The 19,476-nt window shown below is 34.7% G+C and overlaps 1 protein-coding gene across 1 annotated transcript; it reads left to right on the top strand.

Annotated features, from left to right (window-relative positions):
* Positions 1 to 8,517: 8,517 nt before the first annotated feature.
* LOC149612695 (beta-parvin-like) lies at positions 8,518 to 16,363 on the top strand. Its single transcript, XM_089858247.1, has 7 exons — positions 8,518 to 8,809; positions 8,919 to 9,179; positions 10,519 to 10,926; positions 14,142 to 14,316; positions 14,378 to 14,528; positions 15,188 to 15,362; positions 16,101 to 16,363. The coding sequence occupies exons 1-7, from the start codon at positions 8,518 to 8,520 to the stop codon at positions 16,175 to 16,177; spliced, it is 1,539 nt and encodes a 512-aa protein (XP_089714373.1). The 3' UTR covers positions 16,178 to 16,363.
* Positions 16,364 to 19,476: the final 3,113 nt, after the last annotated feature.

Below are 19,476 nucleotides of genomic sequence, written 5' to 3'. Positions count from 1 at the left end.
TATTTAATTTTTTTTTTTTTAATTTGCGGATTACTTTTTCATGATTTTAATTATTCCGACCATTCTGATTTTTAAAGGGAGAGTGAAAAGGAAAACCTTGTGATATTTTATTATTTTCTTCTACTAATTACGAGACCTATCTGCATAGGAAATTTTGTTGTTACGCGATTGGTCCGGACGTGCAGATTTCAACTTATCTATGAAATCATATACTAATTTGAATTTTAAATTCATTCATAGTGGGTATGCAGATTGGTCTTATAATTATAAGAATCGATAAGATATTACTTGATTTTTCCGTTTCACCCTCCCTTTAGGCGGAATTAAAATAAATACCATTTTTTTCTTGTTTCAAGTTCAAGACTAGTTAGTTATCTCCTTAATTATTATCGAAATTAAATATAATTAAGGTGTTTTTTTTCCGTCTAAGGAAAATTAAAATTAAAAATCAAGGCCATTTAATAAAATAATTTAAATTCAAGAATTTAATTTGATTTCCGACATTGAAAAAAAACCGGGGTGGTTTTTTTCTTATTATTATTAATGACCTTATGATCTTAGAGGTGTTTAATCTCACCTTTGTTTTACCTAAAATTAAATTAATAAAAATTACCCCTTTCGTATAGGTATTTTGGGTTTTTTTTATGTTACGTGCTCAAATTCAGAATTTTAGGGAATTTTTATTTATTTTTTGTATTTTAGTAAATTAGAGACTTAGATTATTTTAAACCGGTTATTTTAATGAAATTATTGGTGGTAAAACCAAAGATACTCAAATACTACGTAAGATATGGGTGACTAGTTTGATTAAATTGTTTTTTAAAAGTATAAGTTTTGTTTCTTTATAAAAAAAAACAAAATTTATTATAAAAATAAAAATTTCCCTTTCGGTAAACTAAATTGTCGCTAGAATCTAATATTATTTTATTCATTTTATTTTATCAGATGTTAAACCATTCTAAGAATGCAACTAAATGAATATTCTTTAAATATTCTTGTCAAGTCATTCCGTGATTCTTTTAGGAACCAAGGGAGGGCGGGAGAATGTTTTTTTTAACCGGTTAAAAATAATAGCCTGTAATTTTAACGTAGCTCTGAATTTCACAATATTAGAACACTGGGAGTAGGCCTATATTTATTTTTTTATAAATATATCTTCAATTTCAAGAAAATTGTTTAAAGTTATATTCGAGGAAATTGAACAGTTTTTTTTGGACTATCAAGGTCATTGCAATGACGTCATACATAATCAAAGCGTATGATTGAATTAAAGGAAAAATTATATTTAAATTATTTAGACTTAACTGAGACATGAATCGTAAAAGGTTATTAACCTAGAGAGATCAACTAGACTTTAATATTTAAAATATTCGGCTACTCTATAAAATAAATAATACCTATTGGGGCTATTGTTTCGTGACGTCATTTAACGTTCAAAGTTAATTTAAGTGTCGTTAATATTTTATTTAATTTTAAACTAATTAGATTAAACAGAATTTAAAGCAAAAAAATTATAAAATAATATAAGAAAACATTTTTCAATTGCAATTAAATAATTTGCATAAGTTACGATATATGATTTAATTCATGTACTTTTTCCTGTTAATGGGGAAGATTAATTTTACTCTAAACGTGTTAAAAGAGGGTTGCGCAATGTTATTTCACCGTGATTTCATTTTTTTATTAGTACCACTTCCTTAAGTGATGTCTCAAAGTTACGCACCTGTTTCATCTCGACTAGTTTTCCAACACACTTAAATGTAACGATAACCTCGATTGGTTCTTAACAACCGGAATATCCGAAAAGAAACTAGTACTTCTTTAGAATAACGGCTATTTAAAAATTAAAATAGCGTGCCATACCCCTCTAAATAAGAAAGAAACCAGTCCTAATGCTACAAACGCGTCCTTGGACATAAACGTAATTTGAATATTCTGATGTATTCGTTTAAATAATTAGAATAATTAAAGATTCAGGATTAAGTTTAACTCGAACGATATATTAATTAATATATCACGTGATACAGTTATTACGCTTTTTTGCTATATAACAAGAATACATACAGCCACTAGGAATTATTGTGCGTCCATGTTAATTTCTATGCGGGTTTAGTGGGCCGGGCTTGAGAACTTAGTATCCGTAACGCCTCTCGTAATTCTGATGGCGTCTTTCCTAACTGCGGTTTCATTGGTTGTATGGTAGCAACGCGAGTTCCGAGGTGCAACACGCGGCGAGATAGATTATTGGCCAGGTAAAATTCGCCATACGTAATGATTAGGTTAGCTCTCCCACAATAACTGCATAGATACGTTGAGTGAAAATTGCTATACATAATTATTCCAATTAGTTGTATACATTCCTGAACGTCACGCGTGAATACAGGGTTTTCTCAGGGCCATAATTTTCTAGACACAGGTAGGGTTATCTTTATTTAATAAGACTTTGTCTAATAATTAATATTGATTTTTAAAAAATGGTAAATAAATATTGTGATCGAAACTTGATCACGATTAACAAAAAAATAAGGGTGGCATGCCATTCTCTGATTGGATCTACCTTAGATATCTCTCACGCTGTACGCGTATTACAGTTCAATTCAATTCAATTACCTTTGGATCTCATATTCATTGGGGTGATATTGAAGGCAGCAGTTAACGGTTAAAACTTTGTTAATTTGAAGGAATTACTGAAATGGGCCTGGCGCTCACGCTATGGCTTTCAATATAAGAATAACTATTTACCGAATGAATTGAGGCTTTTTTCTAGATTGATAATGTACGTTGAAAATATAGTAACAGTTGTTATAATCGAGCACGAGGGTTACAAACGTGTTACCAAGGTGTTGCCAACGCTATTGTTATGCTACTGACTGATTTCGTATTGCGGTACAAAAGACCTTGATTGAACTAACGAAATATATGTTTTAAATGTTAACCTCTATACCGCTAACTTGATTTACCCCGGATCTATAACTTCACACTAAACTTACACTGTACCTTTAAATTATTAGAAGAAAATAATTGTAGAATTCTAACATACACGAGTAGTTTCTTATCGCCCTTACTAGAGACTCAACAAATAGTCGCTCGGTACTCGGCGAATACCGAATAACGTATTCTCTTTCGCTCGTTACAATTAACAACTCACGTGCATAAACACGTGTCTTGTGTTTCAATGATTCCAAATACATCTATTGGTAGATATAGTTCAATATTCTTATTGACATTGAAAACCAAATATTGACGAGGAATTTAAATAAGTTCCAGTTAATTTCTGGATTATTTATTTATTTTTAAAGCACTTAACAGTTGTTGTTTTTCATAAACGAGCTATCGAGTTCTGTTTACTAAAACATAAATTGGAAAAATATAGAAAAACATATAAGGTCATTGCTGGAAAGTGAGCAAAAAACAATGCGCTAATCTTCTTTTTAAAGGTTTATTAATCATTAGTATTAATTATGATCATTTTGTTTACGACTTATTCAAATTTGTATTTTTTTCCTTAAAATGGCGTTAAAATTATAGTTCAATTTGTTGAAAAAAAAAACATTATTCAGAAATAGACAATTTTAAGTTAATTTAATCTGACAAGTGAATGTATTGTTCACACCGACAAAACCGGTTTTTTTTAAAGAAAATCCACTCTCCCCGCCTCTACCCCCCTCACTCACACACTATCAAGGAACGATCCTGAAACTTAACCAGATATAGTTAAATATACACGAATGAATTATTTTGTTATTTGATATTATTTATAATAATATTTTATTTTTTGAGAGTGGTTCCTTTCCAGACACTTTTTACACGCCTACATTCTTACATTTTTTTTAAATTTATTATGTATTAAATTTATAGGCAATTAAAATTAATTTAATAATTTATTGGCGCCAAAATCGCGTAATACGCCTTTAATTATTTTCAATACGCTCGTGATTTTATTTTTTAATTTTATTTTTATTTCATGGCACGTGAAAATAATTCAAATGTCTCGAGATAAAAAAAAATTTTCCACGTGAATTTGTTCTTTTAAACCACGTGATTAATTTTTTAACATTAAAAAATACTTCAAAGCTAACTTTAGTAGGATTAATATCGCGTGATTATACTATATTTAAATTTGACATTGAGGTAGAATTTGAACATATGTTCTTTAAACAAATTTTAAAATCAAAACCTATACTCGGTTACAGGCTTAAAAAGGATTATGGGATCTCATTGCAAATTCGAACTTACTTTATTTAGTATTTTTGCGAATTTCCTCCAATAAAACGAATTCCAAACTAATTATCCCAATTAAGAGACTCGCGACTAATTATTATTATTAATAGTCATATTTTTAATTTAATTTTAATATTCAAATTAATCAAGTCAAATTTAGAAAAATGAACATAAATCGAACAGACCCGACTAACTTCACTCTCAGATCTAATTTGACAAACACGTTGATGTGAATCTCGTGTATAGGCATAGCTCGAATTAATCCTTTTAGATATAATAAAATTTGATATAAAAGCTTTGGGGGGGGGGAACCAATGGAGAAATACCTTGGCCTTGACGTCAGTTTCGCATTTAACCAATTAGATCGAGGCACTCAAGGGCAGGTACTACCTTACAAATTTGTCTTTTGTTTCTTAATTCGTTCTTAATGCTCTTTAAATGACATGGCTTAAATAAATTCACATTAAAATTTAACGCGAGATATTAGAAATGCTTCAACATTTTCCGCGCCTATTTAATTAAATTGTCATCTTTATTAAGTTAAAGTACCGTTTTGTATCACCATAAGTTCATAAGATATGTTCCTTCCATAAGTTTGTTTAATTAATCTCTGGTAACTTAGAAACTGAAAGGCTTGTAATTTTGAAGTGAGTGAGTGAGTGAGGTAGGTCATAGATTCGAGGAGGTAAAGCGAGGGAGGCCTGGTGAGTGAGTGAGGCGCTGCTGTCAAAGGGGGCTTAGTAATGGGCAGACTAAATAGGAGTGCCTAGATGGAATAGGTCCTAGCTGCAAAATTAATTAACCACGTGCACCGAGTGTACTTAGGACTTCAATTGACTCGCTCCCCCTCGTTCTCCTTCTCGAACTAGTTATCTCGAGCTGCTGTACGTCTCTCAGTAGCATTACGAACTTGTAGTGTCATACTTATGGAGATAACATATCACTTATAAGCTTGATAGATTACCTCGTAAAACTCTTTGTAAATGTGACAATTCCGTGACAGATATATAATTAAGTCTATTTTATAATCGACAAATTTATTCTGGAGGAAAAGTAATTTTATTCTTAACCTCAAGTGGCTTTATTTTCCTTAAAATTTCAAGGTTAGTAAGTTGACATGACTAGATTTATAGATTAGTGGCATCTTACGGTATCCTCCCATAGAGTACAATACCTTAACTGCCATTACTACGCCAATATTAAAAAAAAATAAATAAATAAAAATTTTATATGGCACGTGAGATTTCAAAGTTTAACATTAAAAGTTAAAAAAAATTCTCGTGGTGATTTCAAAATATCTAAATAGGCAATTACATACAAATCACTTAGTGCATAACCATTTAAGAAACCGTCTCGCTTTGCCATCTCATTTAACTTAAATTTCTAGCCGCAAAAAGTTAAAATAAGTATGTTTTTACTAATATTTTTATTTATTTATTTATTTATTTATTTATTAAAATTTAAAAAGGAACGCGTAATTGGTAACTACTCGCTTCGTAAACTTTTACGAGTTAATTCTATAACATCACCGAAGCGAATCTCGTTTCAATTTTAATATTAATATATCTCTTATGACAACCGACGAAAACATTCAATTAAAAAAAAAAAAAACCAAGATTAGCTGATTCCTCAAAAATATTCTTTCATTTGAAGAAGGCGGTTTTTATCATTGGTTATAATTAATGTTAATCGCTCAATAAGGTCACCTTAAAAAGAAATTAATACTATATTTTATTCGTAGATGTATATAGAAATGGCATTCCAATCGGGATTCAAAGATTATTAAATTATCCTTTCGATACGGGGCTATTGAAAATGGCGTTATTTGGTTACGCCATCCAATTTATATGGTTTTGGCTTTGTCTTAAAATTGATTCACGGTGTTAGGCCCCTCCCCCTCCCTCCCCGAATCGCTTTTAATCGAAATAAAAGAACTTGAAATAAACTTTGGATCCGTATTGGCAACCACGTGCTTTTTACCCAAAGTCAATTTTCTTTTTCAAAGAGGATTAGCTGACGAAGGTGAATGGTTTTAATTTCGATTAATTAGCCTTGATTCTCAATTCAAGCCTACGTTCTCGGGAAGGTCCCGCCATTATTCTAGATTTCCCGGATTAGAGTTAATCCTATAGGCTATAGAAACGAATTAATTTTCGTTGTCAAGGTACCGACTTGTTATTAGGGGCTGCTTAAATTAAAATCCTCCTCCCTTTTTTTTTTCAACGTTTCCCGCCACTTTTATTAACCGTGTAACATCTGTCACTTTTCAGTTATATTTTATTTAAACTTTTTACGCGCTGTCACGTATCTGAGCGCGTGAATTTTATTTTGTAATTTTAAAAAGTGTAAGCGCACGCGCTCCAGACTTTATTTCTCCTCTTTACTATTTTTCTGTTCACGTGAATTTTATTTTCTTATTTTAAAAAGTAAAACCGCGCGTGAAATTTATCTCAACTTACAGCGCGAGATTTGAAGTTTTTATTTAAAATAATAATAATAATGATAATAAAACAAACTTACCCAATGAAATAAAAACCATACTAGGCCTAAATTTAGTTATAAAAATTCAATATCGCCAAAATTGGTACAAATATTAAATAATCTCTCTGGGTATTTCTCTATTTGGGGATTAAGTATTAATACCTGGCACGTCAATTGTGAATTATTAATTTTAGTGTATTGTCCCTGGAATTTATCTTTTTGGGCATAAACCATCCGTGACTCACAATTTTTGGTTTAAAATAACTCTCCGATAATAAGGGGCATTGTTTAGTTAATACCTCGGTTTAATATTTAATCCCAGACCTTTACGTCATTGTATAATAACTATCACAACACGTAATAGTAAGTAAGGTCACTAGTACACGGGTGTCTAGAGGGACAAGTAGTTGTACAGGGGCCGTAAGTTTAACCAGGGAACCTTTGCCCCTTGATATTAGCTTCCTTTTATTTATTAATAATGACTTGAAATCAATTCAATTCAACTCTTAGCTTTTAATACAGTCAAAGTTAGAGAGGTGCCTTTAATACATCATCTCTTATCAATTAGTAACTTAATCTGTTTTATTCAGTTCCGTGATGTAATTATTGTTCATCGCAATCAACAGATTGATAAATAAATAAATTGTAGGCATATTTAGGCTTACCTGCGAAATACTTGTTATCCATTAACAAATCGTAGAGTCTTATTTTTTCGCTTAAACTTAAACTAAGTTTACGATGGACTTTAGGAATTGTATTGCGAAAGATATTTTCCGCCATTTTGAATGCAATTGATTAGCGCAATTAATAAGACTACCGATATGAAACATTTCCCCCGTATAAGCCTAGGATTTGTGAGCTCGAATTTTGCGCCGTAGTTGAACGATAATCTACCTTGGCCTATTAACATTGAACATCAATGCGTGTACTTCAACCCCTGTACCATAGAATTTAACTTTACATCTGTTTAGGAGCAGTTAGCAATAGCTACGTTTTAATGCTCGTCCCTTTTATCGTGGCTCAGTTTGTTTAAGTTTTTTTAAACAACTAACTGCTCTTGTAATTTTCGTAACCCCTCCTCTATAATAAATATAATTATAAGTTTGCTTTCCGTGCAAGGTTTTGTTTGTACATATTGTTAATTACAGGTGACTTTCATGTCTATAACACCTTTGTCTTTATAAATTTATCATCAGGTGTCCGGTGTCGTTTAGTGGGAAAACTAAGTACATGACAATTGTTGTTGATAATCGTGGTGAGCCTTTTACATATTTACCTCAATTTTAATTGCGGATGAATCTACTTAATATTGACGGAAAGGTTTAGAGTTAGTTAAGGCACAACTTTGATTTGGATTCTACGCTAATGTCTAACTAATTAAAGAACACTCTGTGTTGAAAGCCGTTATTTAGGCCTATTTAGGGAAATCTGCTTTCCGTGATGTAAAAGAAACTTCAAAAAATAAATTTTTAATAATAATATGATAGTTTTTTTTTTTTCACAAATTGCGAGAACATTTTAGTCCGAATATCTTCGGTTTTATTAATGGTAGATACGTCATAATTTAGGCCTAAACGTCATATTAGAAGTGTCCGTGGTACTGTATTCCTCATGGCACAGCAGCGTATATGTTTTTTACGGAAGTGACTTATCTTTTCCTGAAAGGGAAACAGACCTTGTTTCCTCTTCCGTTAGCGAAAAAAAAAATGAAGTTAATTATTTCGAATTTGTTATTTGTTTCATCATAACGCTGTGAGGCTCTCTTAGGGCTTAAGTGTTCTTCTAAATTAAGTAATTGTCCGCGAGGATTTAATTATGGCTGAGAATGTTGACAGAGATATGCCCCCCACATTGTCGGCCATCTTTAGGCGAAGGGAATCGGCGGGGAACGCGCTGGAACGGGCCCCAAGTACCACTTTGTATCGCAAGTCCATCCTCGATACTTTTTATCCACCCGAGGAGCCCGACAGTTGCCCTTGCAATGTCCCCATCGTTGTCCAAGCCATTCGTAAAGCTCCCCTTCCACCCCCTAGAGTGTCCTCTCTCACCGGCGAAGAAGATTACGATAACTTGCCACCTCCGCCCCCAGAACTACTGGACAACCAAGGTCAGATACTTGCAGCCAGTAGTTGTGGTCGCTGCTGATCATTCGACGCCTGAAATCGGGGATCTCGAAAATTTTCTCCTAAAAAGGGTTCTTGTTTTCTTATTTCCAGATGAATTGCCTCCTCCACCGCCACCGGAAGTTGACGAAGCCATCGATGACACATCGGAAGAGGATCAACGCTATTTGAACCAGGCCTATTACGAGGAATACGCCCCTAAAGCTGACCATTTGAAACGAGAGGAAGTGAGAGAGAATACCATTTACGAAACATCACCCTACGATGACAAAGGTTACCCGGGTCAATCTGGCCACGAGGTCACCACCTTACCACCGGCTTTGGCAAAGAGATACGTCAATAAACCTAAAAGGGGTGAGTACGGTGCTGTTTCGAGTACTTTGTGGCTTATACAGGTACCCTAGCCCGAGGGGGTAGACACTTGAGAACTCAGGTGTACAATATGTCTTGAACTCAATTTACTGTGAAAGCTGAACTCTGAGTTCCGAAGGCTTTGAACTCAATGCACTGTCAAAGTTGAACTCTTTTGAACTCAGGTGTACACAGAGATCCAAAGTGTCTACCCCCTCGCCCTAGTCTGGGATTACTTCGTATCAGCCAATACGGTCTTTGAGTGTCTTGGTTTGAACCTTATTTTTCATTGAGGTCAATTGGATTAAGTTTGAGGTAAACTAAGGACCTTAACTACTAGCGATATTGGTGGTTTATCTTATCTAAAATTCGTAATATCAATTCTCAAAGTTCCAAAATGAATAATGCTCCTGATAAGTTACAAGTGTTTTTAGTTTCGTGTAATTAAGACGTTATGGCCACCTCTAACCAAAGTAATTTTCTGTAATTAGTAATTTAAATTACTTGAAATGTTATTTAAATTATGATTCAGTTATTCTTTATTTATTATTGTCCCCTTTAAATATTATTAGCTCGGTTTTAAAGCAAAAACCAATCAATTTCAAAGTAAAACCAGTAGAAACCAAGGGCCTTAAATTTAAAAATACGCGCGTAGTACTTTTACCCCCATTGATGGTATTATTTACGAAGTTTATGAATTAGCTAGTATGACGTCACCGTGAGTAACTCCGGGGTCTTTGCCTTTTACGGTATTATGAAGAGCGGGCTCGCCAAACTTAATCAGGTGTTTCCCCCATCGGCGGGGTAAAGAATCCCGTTGCCTAGTTTGGATGATTTTTAATCTCATTTCGTAATGGCGTCGCCCAGACCGAAATCTCCGAAACCAGCACCTTCGACCCCTCAAAAAAAGAAAGACGAGTCCTTTTTAGACTATTTAGGGACTCTAGGACGTAGAAAGAAGATTAAGGAAGGTAATTAACTTAATTTTGATCAATCGCGACGCTTAAATAACTTAATTTAGGATTGTTATTCGAGTAATGCGTGCTAAGCCTTGGTCAGTGTTTTTATTGGAAAATGTTCAAAATGGTTAAAAACTCCGCCAGCATCCAGAAAAACTAATTAAAAATTAATAATTTCGTAATTAAGCTCTTATATTAAATTAATTTCTTGGTCATTAGATTAATCGCGATGTTTTGGAAGTGTTTGTTTGTGTTTCAGTACAAATTAAATATAGTTTTTCAGTTTAAAAAGTGAAAAGCAAAAACCACACCCCCCTGTAAATCTTAAGTTTAATTAGTCATTAATTTTAAAGATAATTAATCATAACTGCGTTTTATTTCAGTCGCGGAGCTTCAAGAAGAAGGTAAAAATGCCATTGATTCGCCTGGCAGCCCAACCAATCCTGATTTGCCTCCTGATGATTACATTTTGGAGGAATATGAGGAAAGGTCAATGATTGAACCTTCATCCTTTGATGACCCTCGTTTGAAAGAGCTCGTTACTGTTCTGATTGATTGGATCAATGACGAATTGGCCACGCAAAGAATTATTGTCAAGGATATCGAGGAAGACTTGTATGATGGACAGATTTTGCAGAAATTGCTGGAAAAGTTATCGGGAGTCAAATTGGACGTAGTGGAAGTCACCCAATCTGAGGAATTGCAGAAACAAAAGTTGCAGACTGTTCTTGACGCTGTCAATAAGATCCTGGGCTTGCCAAGATGGAATCAAAACAAATGGAGCGTTGAAAGTATGTTTCAAGAACAAATATATTTGCAAATAGACCTAAAACTGAAATTATAGGCCTAAAATGGTCTGTCTGTCTTAAAGTAGGCCTAAAATGGTCTGTCTGTCTTAAAGTAGGCCTAAAATTGTCTGTCTGTCTGTCTTAAAGTAGGTCTAAAATGGTCTGTCTGTCTTAAAGTAGGCCTAAAATGGTCTGTCTGTCTTAAAGTAGGCCTAAAATTGTCTGTCTGTCTTAAAGTAGGCCTAAAATGGTCTGTCTGTCTTAAAGTAGGCCTAAAATTGTCTGTCTGTCTTAAAGTAGGCCTAAAATGGTCTGTCTGTCTTAAAGTAGGCCTAAAATGGTCTGTCTGTCTTAAAGTAGGCCTAAAATGGTCTGTCTGTCTTAAAGTAGGCCTAAAATTGTCTGTCTGTCTGTCTTAAAGTAGGTCTAAAATGGTCTGTCTGTCTTAAAGTAGGCCTAAAATTGTCTGTCTGTCTTAAAGTAGGCCTAAAATGGTCTGTCTGTCTTAAAGTAGGCCTAAAATTGTCTGTCTGTCTTAAAGTAGGCCTAAAATGGTCTGTCTGTCTTAAAGTAGGCCTAAAATGGTCTGTCTGTCTTAAAGTAGGCCTAAAATGGTCTGTCTGTCTTAAAGTAGGCCTAAAATGGTCTGTCTGTCTTAAAGTAGGCCTAAAATGGTCTGTCTGTCTTAAAGTAGGCCTAAAATGGTCTGTCTGTCTTAAAGTAGGCCTAAAATGGTCTGTCTGTCTTAAAGTAGGCCTAAAATTGTCTGTCTGTCTTAAAGTAGGCCTAAAATGGTCTGTCTGTCTTAAAGTAGGCCTAAAATTGTCTGTCTGTCTTAAAGTAGGCCTAAAATTGTCTGTCTGTCTTAAAGTAGGCCTAAAATGGTCTGTCTGTCTTAAAGTAGGCCTAAAATTGTCTGTCTGTCTTAAAGTAGGCCTAAAATGGTCTGTCTGTCTTAAAGTAGGCCTAAAATGGTCTGTCTGTCTTAAAGTAGGCCTAAAATGGTCTGTCTGTCTTAAAGTAGGCCTAAAATTGTCTGTCTGTCTGTCTTAAAGTAGGTCTAAAATGGTCTGTCTGTCTTAAAGTAGGCCTAAAATGGTCTGTCTGTCTTAAAGTAGGCCTAAAATTGTCTGTCTGTCTTAAAGTAGGCCTAAAATGGTCTGTCTGTCTTAAAGTAGGCCTAAAATTGTCTGTCTGTCTTAAAGTAGGCCTAAAATGGTCTGTCTGTCTTAAAGTAGGCCTAAAATGGTCTGTCTGTCTTAAAGTAGGCCTAAAATGGTCTGTCTGTCTTAAAGTAGGCCTAAAATTGTCTGTCTGTCTGTCTTAAAGTAGGTCTAAAATGGTCTGTCTGTCTTAAAGTAGGCCTAAAATTGTCTGTCTGTCTTAAAGTAGGCCTAAAATGGTCTGTCTGTCTTAAAGTAGGCCTAAAATTGTCTGTCTGTCTTAAAGTAGGCCTAAAATGGTCTGTCTGTCTTAAAGTAGGCCTAAAATGGTCTGTCTGTCTTAAAGTAGGCCTAAAATGGTCTGTCTGTCTTAAAGTAGGCCTAAAATGGTCTGTCTGTCTTAAAGTAGGCCTAAAATGGTCTGTCTGTCTTAAAGTAGGCCTAAAATGGTCTGTCTGTCTTAAAGTAGGCCTAAAATGGTCTGTCTGTCTTAAAGTAGGCCTAAAATTGTCTGTCTGTCTTAAAGTAGGCCTAAAATGGTCTGTCTGTCTTAAAGTAGGCCTAAAATTGTCTGTCTGTCTTAAAGTAGGCCTAAAATGGTCTGTCTGTCTTAAAGTAGGCCTAAAATTGTCTGTCTGTCTTAAAGTAGGCCTAAAATGGTCTGTCTGTCTTAAAGTAGGCCTAAAATGGTCTGTCTGTCTTAAAGTAGGCCTAAAATGGTCTGTCTGTCTTAAAGTAGGCCTAAAATTGTCTGTCTGTCTGTCTTAAAGTAGGTCTAAAATGGTCTGTCTGTCTTAAAGTAGGCCTAAAATTGTCTGTCAGTCTTAAATTAGGCCTAAAATTGTCTGTCAGCAGAAGAAAATAGGGGAAGTGGGTAGCTTGGGCAACTTCGCGAGGCGTCCCGTTTACGGATTTTTCGCGCCATTTCCCTCCCCGTGGGGGTGAAGAGAGATAGGATTTTTACGCGCATTAACACACGAGTGACGTGATTCTGTGGACAGTACGGTCCTACGCCTTCCAACTGACTAGAGGCGTCTGCTAGAGGCAGTGAGGCACTCAGGCAGAATGGCAGAGGCTGGAATCGAGTGGTAAGTACTGTATTCATAACTTATTTTAAAATATGTCTTTATTTTTAAATACAATGGTATTTCTAAGTTCCAGGGAAAAAATTAACTTGTCCGAAGTTTTAAACTGTGATAGGGAAGAGTTCAAAGTAATAAGTTGTATCCAAGTTGTTGTAGTTTGATTTTTAACATTGGGAATGGTTTGGGTAGATCTTACTTTTCCTTTCAACGCCATAGAGATACAAGAGGAACAGTTGAGGGTCATTTTTGTGACGGTTTTAGGGCATTCGCCCCTTCGCATGTGTGATGGGGTGAAAGACTGGTGGCGCCCCCCTATCGACGAGCGAAGGAGTTATTAATAAGGATGAGCTTAGAGTAGTGGCACTCTATGTTAACTCCCTATAGGGAATAATAAGTCAAAACCTCGGAGATGCCATTACTCCATTTTATACGAGCTAAGAGCGGAAAAACATATTTTTAAATTTTACACCTGTAAAATCTTTTAAAAAACACTTGGAACTTGTATTTCTACTTACTTTCGAGGAAATACCACCTTCAGAAAAATATATTAGACGACATTCATTTTATTAAAAAACCGAATTTTTGTCCTTAATTAAACCAATATCCGCATTAACCCGTTGCCTGACGTAACCCTAACTCAAACTGAAGCACAGCAGAAATATAAGCAGACTACACAAGTTAGTTCCACAGTTCGCTACATGGTGGCGTTCGCAATGAAATCTGGTACTATTTTATGCTTCGCGCCGATTGGCCAGATTCAAATTTAAGGGTGGTAGGGGAATCGACCATTGTAAGTGAGAATCACTGGACGACTTGTATGGCTATTTTCTTCTGCTGTCAGTCTTAAATTAAGCCTAAAATTGTCTGTCAGTTTTAATGTAGGCCTAAAATTGGTCTATAAATTTCAAAATAGGTGTGAAAATTAACTTGAAAATCATCTTAAGGTCATTTCTTTTTTGTTTGTTGTCAGATATTCACTCCAAGAATGTTGTGTCCATCATTCACTTGTTGGTCAGTCTGGTTAGACATTTCAGGGCTCCCATTCGCCTTCCAGAGAATGTTTCTGTCAATGTGGTCATTGTCCAGAAGAAAGACGGGCGTTTGCAAACCAGGAAGGTCAAGGAAGAATTGACCGCCACTTATGAGTAAGTTAAACAAGCATTTCCAGGATTAAGAGAAAACCAATCTTTAATTTAATTTGAACAGTGATTTGGGGATGAGAGTTGAAAGGGACGCCTTTGACACTCTGTTTGACCACGCCCCTGATAAACTGCAAGTGGTCAAGCAGTCTCTGGTTTCCTTTGTCAATAAACATCTGAATAGAATCAATTTGGAAGTCAATGATCTTGATACTCAGGTAGGAACCCCATTTCTATTGTTTTTCTAACACCAGGTGGTCCAATATTCATTGCTTTTTGTCCCTCACTGCGACCTTTGACCCTGTAGTCCCCGGTGAAGCTCTAACCATGGGTGGGGGGATGGGAAATCTGAGAGAAATAGGCGCACTAACTATGAAAAGGCTTAGGTTGGGTGGGATTCCAAAAAGGGGGGAGGAATAGGCGGACTCAATTGTTATTGGTTGCTCTGTAACCCTTCTTAGCCAATTAGAATTGAGTCCGCCTATTCCTCCCCCATTTTTTGGAGTCCCACCCAACCTAAGCCTTTCCACAGTTAGCCCGCCTATTTCTCTCAGATACCCCCCCCCCCCAATCCTTGCTCTAACCTTATAATATTTTGCTGAATGCAATCACGTTTATTTCTTTGACCTTTGACCTTTGACCTTATGGGGAAAGCATTGTTTGTGATCATATTTTCACTAATTGCAATACATTTTTATATTAATACCTTTTTATGAAATGGGAATTTAAATTTCGTTTTTGGCACTAATTGCTTTGGCTAATTTGGTTTAACCTTTTGACCTGATGGTCTATTTTATTTTTGGCTTTTCAAAATTAATTATGGTTTATTCTTATTAATTAATTAAGTATATTTTGTGTGTGGGGGGGCGGGGTCCAGTTTCACGATGGAGTTTATTTGAGTTTGCTGATGGGATTATTGGAGGGCTATTTTGTGCCATTGTACTCTTTTCACTTGACCCCGACGACCTTTGAGCAAAAGGTGGCCAATGTGGCTCTGGCTTTTGAACTCATGATGGAAGCTGGTTTGGGGAAACCCAAGGCCCGCCCTGAAGGTAATAATTCCGCTCCATTATATCAGTAGGCCTATTTTCTAACTCAAATTTAGACCAATTTCCCCATCTCTATTTCCTTTGAATTTTTGGCCCAAATATCTCAATTACTTCTTAGTTTAATTTAATTTTGCCAGTTTAAATATTAGTCCTTTGTAGGCTTAAATTTAATATCAAGTTAATGATTAGAATTTGGCCTATTTTTGCCAATTTATTTGGCCTACAATTCATTTTAAATATCTCAATTATTTCTGACCTATAAATTATTTTGATAGTTTAAATATTAGATCTTTTTTAAAATTTCTAGGCTTAAATTTAATATAATCAATTTAAAAATTACAATTTGGCCTATTTTTGCCAATTTTTGCAATTTATTTGGCCTACAATTCATTTTAAATATCTCAATTAATTCTCTCTTAGTTTAATTTAATTATGCCAGTTAATTACATTTAAATAATAGTCCCTTTTTAAATTTAATATAACCAATTTATAGATTACAATTTGGCCTATTTTTGCCAATTTATTTGGCCTACAATTCAGTTTAAATATCTCAATTATTTCTCTCTGCAATATTTCTTAGTTTAATTTAATTATGCCAGTTAATTACCTTTAAATATTAGACCTTTTTAAAATTTGTAGGCTTAAATTTAATATAACCAATTTAAAGATTACAATTTGGCCTATTTTCGCCAATTTATTTGGCCTACAATTCTGAGAATGTGCAATATATATATTTTTCAGACTTGGTTAATTTGGATCTGAAATCGACTTTAAGGGTCCTTTACAATTTATTCACAAAATATAAGGGTATTATTTAATAACAAGTTTTATTATTCTTTCTTTATTGTTTTGGACCAAGAAAAAGTGTGCCATACAAATTATATATTATTATTATTTATTATTTGCATTTAAAAACATGGTAACAATTAAATTTTAAATAACTTGTGCCTTAACAACAACAGCTGCCAATTGTTAATATTAAATATTACTTTAAAGATCTGAAATTATTTTTGTTCTTGTAGCTTTTAACCTTAAAAAGAAATTGCCCCCAAAATTAAATTCTATGCAAAATATTTTCATTAATTAAATAATTAAAAATTTTGGGGGCAATTTATTTATCATGCAACTATTTATTAGAAATAATAAAAATAAAAATTTTAAGATTTTAGTGAAAATATGATCTCATCTTTGACTATAGAGCTATTTCAGTGGGGGAAAAATTTCGTCTGCTACGAAAATTGGGCCTGCCTTTGGCGGACCAGGGCGGCCATTTTGTGCAGATTTTCTCTATGGGCAAATAGCATTGGTGACGTAGCCATTACCCCCTCTGAAATAGCTCTATGGGGATTGGGTCATGGGAATTATTTTTATTTATTTTTTTGCATTGGAAAGTATGGGAATTTGCTTAGGAAAAATTTTAAAACTTCAAAATTTTGAGCTCAAAAATAATAATGGCAAGAGTTGTATTTTTCCCTGTACAACTCAAGGCGATCGATACTATAGAACTGCCATTACGATTTAGTTCATTTCACCCCCAAAATTCCATACATATAAACGGCATCCCGCCTTAGTTGGCGCTTTTGGCCTGTAGAATTCTTGGGGTGGGATGGATGGATGAAACTCGTCCGGTATTTTTCTCCGGACATTCTTGGAATTCCTGAGCTTCCCCAATGACGTCACCATACGTCTTTCCGCCCGCCAAATTTATCGCCTTAAGCCTTGGCAAAAGTTTTTATTTTTTTTTTACGACTATGCTGTTCACATCGCAGTCTGGAACGAGGGGCAGTTCTGTTCACTAAATTTAATTAAAAATGCCCCCGGGGGGGGAGTTTTTTTAATTTAAGTCAATTAAAATATTCTTTAATCGGATTAGTATAATTTTTGGATACGGGTATTTATATGGGGGAAGTGAACCGCCCCTCGTTAGACATTATAGTGAAGAAGAGGCGGGAAGTAAATCTTGTCTCGAAGCCAAAAGTTTTCGAGTCGTTTTCGAGTTTAGCCCACTCAGCCCATTTTAAAAAAAATTGTACCAAACTAGTTTTTAGACGTTCAACTTTGGACTTATACGAGTTTTCAGAGTCTGCTCTAGTCGTAGTCTTCTATTTTTGCCACTCTACACCTTAAGGCCCCCACTTTTTTAATTAAGGCGAAAATATTGGCAAGAAATTAACTTAGTTCAATTTCGTATATTGTTAAATGTTTCCCGCCTTTTTCAAAACGCAACTTGAAAGGATCGAAGAGCGCGCGCGTGATTTTGTTTTCGCGCCTTATTTAATTAATTGATTTTTTCCCGCCTTTTTTGGAAAACACGTGCGTAGAGTTTCGTCGCGTGGTGGATAGATGGCGCTAGTGTGCTAAGGTACAAATTTCGTTAGTTTATTCTATCAGGGAGGAAGTAGGTAAGATGGAGCGGTAATTATTATGATGATGGGCGACCTACGGCACTGAAACTCTCCCGTTATATTGTACCCTTCAGCAGCCATTGTATTTGTATGAGAACTAGCTTATATTTTTAAGAGAGAGGAGGTGATCTTTACGATCCGACCTAAATTTCTGGTAGGATTTGGGTTGCGTATATGGCCCGTTATAGATATAGGGATTTCGACTCCATCTGTATCTCCTTTAAGCCTTGACTCTCCCGTCTGCCACTGTACTTCAAGTTCCAGAGAAAAAGTCCGCGTAAGTTTCCCAGAAGTTTATTGGCGAATTATCTAGAAAATCATGAGTCAAAGAAAAACAGTCGTCGTGTAGTGTAGAAGTACTGGCTGCTTGATGTAACTCTTTTTAATTCATAAGCGAGACAAGTACCTAAAGCCGTATCTTTCGTTATAATTTTATTAGATAAAAATTTTCGGATAATAATTTAATACAAGAGTAAATATTCCAATTGGAATTGAAACTATTTTAGCCACGAATATTTCACTTTAAAACACGTTAAAATTTAATTAATAACCCCCCGATTGACAGATTGACATTTGACTGACAGGGTCACGTTTATCAGTTACTGTACTCGAAGGTACAGTAACCTCTTTGGGTGATAAGTTAAATCGTATTTATTCGTATGAGAATTGAGATGATTCTAAAATAATTGCCGTTATCGTGGGAATTGTCGAGTATTTTTCAACTTTTAGAGGTTTTTAAGACTTTTGGAAAAGGGGGGAGTCGTTTTTACAAGGACCCGCCAACACTTTATTTAGATTTTAAACACTTCACTTTTTGGCTACGTTTCAGAATGAATGAAAAAGAAAAAAATGGGTCTTTTATTAAATTATTTTAACATATTTTTAGATCAGTCCGTAGATTCAAAAATTGCGGTGAAATAATTATATTATTTCGGGGAATATTTTAATTGGGTGAAATATAAAATGGCCCTTTAAATGTAACTTTCCCTATTTTTTATTTTATTTTTTTTTTTTCATTTGGGTGACGTCACGTATTTACAACAAGTATACGGGAGGTAGGTAGATTTTCCTGGCAAACTATATTTCATTCACTGAATTTAAACCGATAGAGATAAAGGCGGGGAAGAAAGAAAGAGAGGGCCTGAAACGCGCCTTTCCCCGTATTGGCTTTATTTTAATAGACAAACTTCGGTTAAAGAAGGGGGGGGGAGAAAAAGCGCGTGTTAAATCTCGAGACTCTAAGAAAGTTTCGAGGTGTCGGACATTTGTAGAATATTCAAAATTAAGGATTTTTTTCCTAGTATTCGATGCCTTTAAAACTTTCCATTTGGGATAATGTCCCGTTTTTCTTTCATGTAAAATTTTCCCGCCCTTATTCTTTGCCGCCACCCTTTTCAAAAAAGTCTCGAGCTAAAAAAAACCATATAAAAGTCTCAAGACTGTAATGAAAGTCACTTGACAGTAGAGTCAGACCCGTTAAGTCCCTGCTATTTCCCTTTGTTAATGTGGACGAGTAACATTGCTACTTAACAAACAAGCTTTGCGCAAATACCATCTGTAAAGTGCTTTAATTAAGCTTTCCCTTTACTGTCAACCAACATTGGGTACTTGTGTCTATAACGCGAAACGTAGCTATTAGAAATATATATATTAAAATCAGTTTATGATCCTAGTGTTTGAAATTTATAGGGCTGTATTATAGTACCATTTTT

Source organism: Phalangium opilio, unplaced genomic scaffold (genome assembly GCF_054372755.1).
Source record: "Phalangium opilio isolate 3A_F unplaced genomic scaffold, DU_Popi_V2 ptg000232l_1, whole genome shotgun sequence".
NCBI classification, from domain to species: Eukaryota; Metazoa; Arthropoda; class Arachnida; order Opiliones; family Phalangiidae; genus Phalangium; species Phalangium opilio.
The sequence above is the reverse complement of the archived record's forward strand: the minus strand, read 5'-3'. Positions and strand labels throughout refer to the sequence as shown.